Source organism: Apteryx rowi, unplaced genomic scaffold (assembly GCF_003343035.1).
Source record: "Apteryx rowi isolate R43461 unplaced genomic scaffold, aptRow1 scaffold_628, whole genome shotgun sequence".
Classification (NCBI taxonomy): Eukaryota; Metazoa; Chordata; class Aves; order Apterygiformes; family Apterygidae; genus Apteryx; species Apteryx rowi.
This window is the reverse complement of record NW_020450903.1, coordinates 240774-248794: the sequence shown is the minus strand read 5'-3', so window position 1 is coordinate 248794 and position 8021 is coordinate 240774. Positions and strand designations below refer to the sequence as shown.

The 8021-nt window shown below is 42.1% G+C and overlaps 1 protein-coding gene across 1 annotated transcript in view; it reads right to left on the bottom strand.

Moving 5' to 3' along the window:
- Window positions 1–201: 201 nt before the first annotated feature.
- LOC112974816 (phthioceranic/hydroxyphthioceranic acid synthase-like) overlaps window positions 202–8021 on the bottom strand; it is a 15517-nt gene continuing 7697 nt past the window's right edge. Inside the window, exons 4-6 of the mRNA XM_026084169.1 lie at window positions 6733–6936; window positions 6036–6217; window positions 202–5763 (exon numbers count right to left, since the gene is read on the bottom strand). Coding sequence (XP_025939954.1) covers window positions 202–5763; window positions 6036–6217; window positions 6733–6936 — 5948 coding nt within the window. The remainder of the gene's footprint in view (window positions 5764–6035; window positions 6218–6732; window positions 6937–8021) is intronic.

Sequence of the window (8021 nt, the reverse complement as noted above, 5' to 3'; positions counted from 1 at the left end):
AAAGTAACATGTCAAACAATTCACTGAAAGTAACAAACTTAGTGCAATAGCAGAAGAACCTGGTATGGGGTTTTCTGGGGTAACAGAGAAGAGCACATTTAGCATCACCAGATGTTCTACCCAGACTTTACAATGAGATATTCTGAGATACCAGATACCAGTTATCTTAAGAGTTACATAATTCCTGAATGAGGAAGACTCCTATAACCAGCTCCCATGTTCTGTACTTTCACTTGCATAATTTTCTTTTTCAGATATTCCATTTCCATTGGCTGTTTCTTCTAAAACTACTACTAAACTTGACAGAGTTGTGTGAGGATCAAGCAGTTTCACAAGAGGTATGTCCACCTTTCTTTCATGAAAGATACGGTTCTGAATTGTCATAGCTAACATAGAATCTATGCCCAATGACACAAGTGTTGTATTCATGGTTAGTTCATTTGAGTTCCATCTGGTGAGGTCACTCACCAGTGAGGTGATATACTTTTCAGGTTTGATTAAAGCAACATCCTGGACTTGAGTTTCCTCAAATACTTCAAGCTTGGTACTGAATTCTTCCAACATAAGTGATGTGAAGCGACTTTTGAGTGATGTCATCCGAGAAAGAACATGATGAAGCAAAGTTTGAAAATTGAATTTGACAACAGCTTGCTGCGGATTATTCATAAGTAAGCTCTTTCTGAGATACTCATGAATTTCATGCACTTGCAGAATATCTATGCCCCTGGATCCCAGAATGTTCTGAATCTTGTTTTGATTGAGCAATATGCCAAGGTTCAAAGCACCCCAGTTAATGGATTGGCCTGAAAGCCCACAGTTCCTCCTGTACTGACAAAAGACATCCAGGAAAGAGTTTGCAGCTGCATAGTTTGCTTGTGTGGAATTTCCCAGAAAGGAAGCAACAGAGGAGTAGCACACAAAGTAGTCAAGCTCTTGGCCTCTGGTAGCCCGATGAAGATTTATGACCCCCGCCACTTTTGGGCTTAGCACTTTTTGAAAGTCAGCCAAGTTCAGAACTTCAAGACGGCCATCATGCAAAGCCACAGCACTTTGAAATACACCTTTGATTGGACTCCCTAAAAAGATTTGCACAATATACTGGAAAGCTTTCTCAACGTCTTTGGTTGAAGTAACATCACACTGCACAAATGCTACTCTGCTCCCTTCATACTGCTGCTGCAAAGCCTTGAGTTCTTCTTGCTTCTCACTGCTTGGAATTTTTCTGGAGAGTATCGCAATACACCCGCCTCCATTCTGGGCTATGAATTTCACAGTTTCAAAGCCAAGTCCAGTAAGCCCCCCTACTACTATGTAAACAGCATTCTGTTTAAACATTTTCTTCTGGGGTTCATACAACGGTATTTCTGAAACCATGGTGATGTCCCTCCTCTGCCTTCTCAGTACAGCAAGTGGGACAGATTTGCAGGCAAAATAGGATATCTCAGAGTTCATTGTTTCAAAGTTCTCAGTTTGCTGAAAAACAAAACCTGATAGACTTTTAAACCGTTTCATATCCATTGAACTGATCCATGCATGCACAGTCTTCTGCAATTCCTTTAGAGATGCTTTCTGGAAAATGCTGCTGAGGGTAAGGATATGAAAGCAGATATTTTCATGATCAATTCCAATGGCATTTTGGATACATTCAGACTGTTGATTGCCACATACTATCACCACATCTTTAAGAAAGTACATGTGGGCCAGATCTTCCTGAGACAGTCCGTGTACTGGAGGAAGAACAACAAGGGCATTGCATAAGTTTATATATTGGAACTTATCACGGGTGGGCCTTGCAAGTACTGTTCTCCAACCCATCTCTTCTGCTGCCACAGAAAGAACGTGGCACAAAACTGATGATGGCTCTGCAGAAATAATACCTAATGTTCTTCCATTTTTCCTCTTGCGTAACCTCTGATTTAATATTTCCCATGCAATGATAAAGTATGACATACAAGGGACATTTTGAAAGCATAGAAATTTCTTTACATTGAAACAAACTGTCCATGGAATCTGAATTTTTGATGATGCAGCAGCTGGATAACAGGAAACCACATGGTCTCCCACTTTAATTTTCTTCACATCAGTACCTGTTGCTGTTACTGTGCCACTGAAATCAAGAGCTAAAAGTCCATATTTGTCTACTGTTTGTGAATTCCAGTACAGTGCATTACCAAAGTTACGACTAGAAACACTAATAGGAAAATAATCTTCTGAGTGGAGACATATTTTATCCACTTGAATTTCAATGCTCTGTTTTTCAAGCTCAGTAACAGCTCTGGTGGATAATTCAGCAGCTAAGTCTTTTGCTGTGTATGGATCAGAAGTGTACAAAGTGAATGTTTCTGATTTCTGGAGAGATCTTATGAGTTGGCTAGAATCTGCATCTATAAAAGGTGTGCGTCTGATTTCAGACACGTAAATTCTTCCCTGGCTGATCCAAACTTCTGGATAGTCCATACCTTTGTATTTGACAAGGACATCTGCTAATGCTGAGATGTCCAGGGAACTGGAAGAGCTAAGGTCAATCATCTGAAATGTGACTTCGGGAACTTCAAGGACACAAGTTCTGGTCATGCCACACAAAGCAAATCCACTGTTAATGTGGTCTACATTTCTTCCTGTTGTTCTGTAGGTGATCACTCTGATTGAACAGTGGGATGTCTTCTCTCTTAATGCTACAATAACTTGGCGATAGGCCTCACAACACTTTGCCAACTGGTCCACCCCTTTGCTTGGGAACTCTTCATTTAACTTTTGAATTCCCCACAGGAACAGAATTTCATCATAATCCTCAACTTCTGTTTTCATTTTATTCTCTGTGTGGACTTCCAACAAGGTTTCCCAGTCTTCGTACATAACATACCTGGACTCATGATGAAAATATTTTTTGAGCTGCTCAGCTATACCAAATTTGTCAGCAAACACTAGGACTCTGGGCATTGCCCCCAGGTGTCCGATTGTCTGTGAAGGAGAGATTTCTTTCCACTTGTTCTCAAACATGAACTCATTTTCTCTGGAAGATGTTTGTTTCATGAAAGTGATGGCAACACTCTTGAGTTCAGCCAAAATGGAGCCACGTTTGTCCATAAAGCATCCACAGACCTCTAAGCAGTTCCCAATGGATTTGCTTGTTCTCATATAGACCATCATTTCTTCCTCCAGTGGTCGGAGCACCACTAGGCTGCCTATCCCTGATGGAAAGCCTGCTCTGGACTGAAAGGTCTTCAAGGTCACGACAGCCGTCATCTGCAGAAAACAGTCTAACAGCACTGGATGGATATAGTAGTTGTACATCTCTCCAACAGTCTGCTTGTTCACCTTTATGCTTGTTATAGCTTCCTTTAGTTCCTGGCAATAATGCACATCACTGAGCTGCCTGAATATGGAGCCATACTGAAAGCCAATCTGAGACAGTGCTTCATAAACCTCCTCTGTGCTAACTACTGACCTGCACCTTTGATAGATGTCTTGGAAGGAGATGGTGCTTTCTTCCACTACAGCTTCAGGTGCCCTTATAACTTGGCCTGCAGCAAAAAGTGCATTGGAGGGAGAGAGTATTTCAAAGCCTGTTGTTGCTTTTTGTGGACTCAGCTTGATATGCAAAACTTGGGAACTCTGGCTGAGAACACATGGTGCAGAAAAACTGATACTCATCTGGCAAGTGCCCAGAGGAACTTTAGGCCTTGAACTGCACATCACAGAGGCCAGACCGAGCTCCACATAAAAAGCACCAGGGACTAAAGCCAGACCGTTGTTCTTGTGCTCATATAAGTAAGGGGTTGTGTCCTGAGATACCAGGCAGCCAAACTGCATGTTGTCACTGTTCATACTGTAAACCAAAGGATGGCTGGAGCTGACACTTCTTTGGTTTGCCTGTTGATGAATGTCCAGAAAGGCCATCAGTTTTTTGCGATCAAATTGATACCGTGGAATAGCCACTGGAACACTTTGATACCCATTATAGAAGTGGTGCCAGCTGGGATTATATCCCAGTTCAAACAAATTTCCTAACAGGGTAAGGAGTGTCTGATACTCTGCACCAGTTTGCAAAGATGAGAACACCTTTGTGCCCTTTCCTAGAGTTTCTATTATGTTTCTTTGCAATGCCCGGTGAGGACCTATTTCCACAAACACCACATTTTCCTTGTTTCTAGCTGCTGTTTCTATGGCTTGAGCGAAAGCAACAGGCTCACGAGTATGCCGGACCCAGAATTTGCCCTGAGTGAAGTCACTTTCAGAAGCAACCATCCCAGTTAGTGTTGAAATCACTTCAATTTCCCCCTTCTGTTTTTCTAAATGCTGTATGTTCTCTTCCAATTCCCTGAGTATCTCATCCATGCTGGGGCTATGGTATGCAGCTGGGACATTTAAAACATGAAKAAAGATGTTTCTGCTGCTGAAAGCTTGAGCTAAATCTTTGTGGACAGCATCCACAGAGTCTGACTCTCCAGATAAGGTGCAGGAAATGGGGCTGTTGAAAGCAGCAATGCACACCTTTCCCGAGTACAGATGCAGATGTTCAGCAATCTCTTTAATGGGGATGTTTCCAACCACCAACATTCTGCCCCCGACAGCCTTTGCCTGCAGCCTGCTCCGGTGATAAATCACCCTGACTGCATCTGCCAGGGAAAGGTACCCAGCAAAGTGGGCAGCAGCAATTTCCCCTACTGAGTGGCCAACAACAGTGACTGGCTTAATGCCCCAGTATTTCAGAAGAGAAGCTAAGGCAACCTGCAGGGTAAAAAGCAAGGGCTGGGTGAGCTCTGGACTGGAGAAGTCTTTTGGGCTGCAGCCTTTTGCTGGCAGGAGACTGATGGGAGCGTGTCTCTGAAAGAGCACCTCTATTTCCTTACACTTCTCTCTGAACACCGGCTCTGAGCTCAGCAGTGCCTCACATAACTCTTTCAGCGTTACACCGTTGCCACAGAACACAAACACCAGCTCTGGTGCCACCTTCGACAGGGCATGTTCAGTGCTCACTGCCGACATAATCTCTTGCTGCAAGTGCTGGAGAGAGTTTGTGACAAATGCTTTTCGGTATTTGTAGTTGGCATTGCTTCTTCTGCAGGCAGATGTATAGGCCAGACTTGGGAGGGTCACAGAGTTGCTTGTGCTCAGCTGCTCAGCTGTATCTGCCATTGACATCTGAAGGGACTTATTTGATGCTGCAGCCAGCAGAACTAATTCAATGGGTCTCTTAAAGGCAGGAAGAGGCTCTGATTGCTTAACCTGCCTGACGACAACGTGGGCATTGGTTCCCCCAAATCCAAAGCAGTTGATGCCAGCTACTCTTCCATACTCGCCCAGCTCTTCCCAGGGTTCTACAGTTGTGGGAATTGCAAGCTTTAATTTCTCTGCATCAATGCTACTCATCTCCTTTGAGTAGTGCAAAGATGGAACAATCTTTCCATGATGCATCATCAGAAGCACTTTGATTAACCCTGCTGCCCCAGCAGCTGATTCAGTATGGCCAATATTTCCTTTCACTGAACCAATTTTCAGAATGGAAACTTGTGAAGACCTGTTTTTACAAATGGCACTACCTAGGCTTTCAGCTTCCGTGGGATCTCCAGCGGCAGTTCCTGTACCGTGTGCCTCAATGTACTGCACAATTGATGGATTAACATGAGTTTGATAAACGCTGCGTAGCAACTTCTCTTGCTCTATTTGAGATGGTCTTGTGATCGGAGTTATGGACCTACCATTCTGACTTACTGCACTGATTCTTATAACACCCCAGATTTTGTTGTAGTCTTCCTTTGCCTGTTTCATAAAAAGAAAGCAATATCTTTAATAATCGTGTGCTTTTTCTATATAAGAAAAAAAAGAACAAAACCAAGAACAGACAGAGTATAATATTAACTTTTAAATGCATCATTCCAATGTTAGGAGAAGTGTATAAATGCCTTATTAATATTAGGCTTGAATTAGAAGAGTTAGAAGAGTTTTATTCTAGAGGAATTTACTAGATTTGGAGATACAAAACCTAGATAAATAAGCAGTCTTATTATAAGCTACTTCACAAACAATCTTACCTTTTTCAGTGGTTTCAGGAAAACAACACCACAGCCTTCTCCCCTTCCATAGCCATCTGCCATTTTGGAGAAGGGTTTGCTTATTCCCTCCGGAGAGATCATTTTTGCTTTACTGAGAGACACAAAGGTGCGGGGATCTATTATGCAGTTCACGCCACCACAAATGGCTGCCTCACAATCTCCTGCAGTAAAACAGAAACATACTCATATTGAGATGTCCAAGACATGACAGAGAGAAATATTTTAATTGTATATAACAATTGATTGAAAAGGCAGATAATTCAGAGAGATTGTATTAATGATATTGAAAATTATTTGAGATATTCATATTTTCAGGATCGGAACCAATTACTGAGACAGGTCTTTGAAAGAGCACCCAACACAGCTCTCTAGAACTACATCAGGATGCGGTTGAGGGAGTAACATTATTCCTTATAATGAAAGGTTTCTTTCTCCTATAGATATTGTGGGCATTTCTGAGACACTGGAACTTATCAGTTCCCTACTGGTGAAGCTGAGGGTACAAAAAGCTTTATTTAATTCACTTCAGTAATGCTAAACTATAAAGTTTAAGTATAGGTCTTGCTAGCTGTGTTGTGAATCAAACCCTAGAAAAACACTGAAATCTTTATATCGCAGCTATCTCTTACAGTATCAATCCTAATTTCTTTGCCTAGCATCTCTTCAGTCCCATTACCTGCTTTAATTGCTCGCAAGGCGTAGTGCAAAGCAAAAAAAAATGACGAACATGCAGTGTCAATGGCCAGCGATGGTCCAGTCAGATGAAATGTGTATGAGATCCTGTTAGCAGCTATGCTCATTGCTGTTCCAGTACCGTCATAATGGTTTATTTCACTCACTGCTCTGCTTGTTATGATTTCATAATCTCGATTCATAAGACCTGTAAAAATAGCAAACATGTCACATTAACCTGGGAGAACAAAAGGGATTTAAAGCTCTAAACCTGATAGCATGCTTTGTTTTTCTGTTTTAATATTAAACTACATATCATCAGTGCTCCTATGGTGAAACTTTGTTTCTACTCAAGTCAAAGGTGAAACTCGCAGCAATTTCCACTGGACCCAACTTACACAAGCATTCCTGACACTTGAAACTTGCCCCTGGTCAGTAATGACAGGCCTTATCTGTTGGCTTAGCTAGCTGTGTGATGCAGTTAAGCTATGCATAGACTATTTAGACAGTTGTATCTCGGTTTAAGAGTGAGTTGATTTTGTTTAGCTATGGGAATACATATTAAGAAGTTACAATGAGGATAGCTGAGATATAAATGCACAGGACGAGCTCTAATTCCTCAGACGTTCCAAGCTGAATGTCACAGCATAGGCTATATCAAATTATTGTTATTATCTTTGCTTTGCTTGCTGTGATCCAGTGAGCAAGACAGAAAGAGAAAAGAAGAATTGGGCCTGTCAGAGAAGTCGTCCCCTCTCTGTGAGAACACATATGCTTGAAATACAGCAGCTCCCTGATTCCACAGACATGTGTGGAAAATGCAGTACATCCATTCAGAGAGCAAGGAATAATCTCCCTTGTGTAAGAAGAGCATGTCTCAGACTAAAAGGTAATCTAAACAGTTTGCCATTATCGTTATCTCAATCAAACTAACCCAGTAAACTTCTCTTAAAGCAAACATATATTGTACTAGCAAAATGTGCTGTTTTTCTAGCTCCTTAACAAAATAAGCAGTTGGACGAATGCACTTAGGTAGCATATTAATATCTACGTGAGGATTTCTGCTGATTTAAAAGGGACTTAAAAGACTGGCTGCGCCGCTGGTGTTGGCAACAGGGTTTTGGTTTCTGCGACCATGGGACCCTGTTTGAAGATCGACAACTGATGGCGAGAGATGGGATCCACCTCACGAGGTGGGGCACGCGGGTCTTTGCCAACAGGTTGGCCAACCTGGTAAGGAGGGCTTTAAACTAGGAAAGATGGGGGAAGGAGAGAGTTATAGTGACAGGGTAG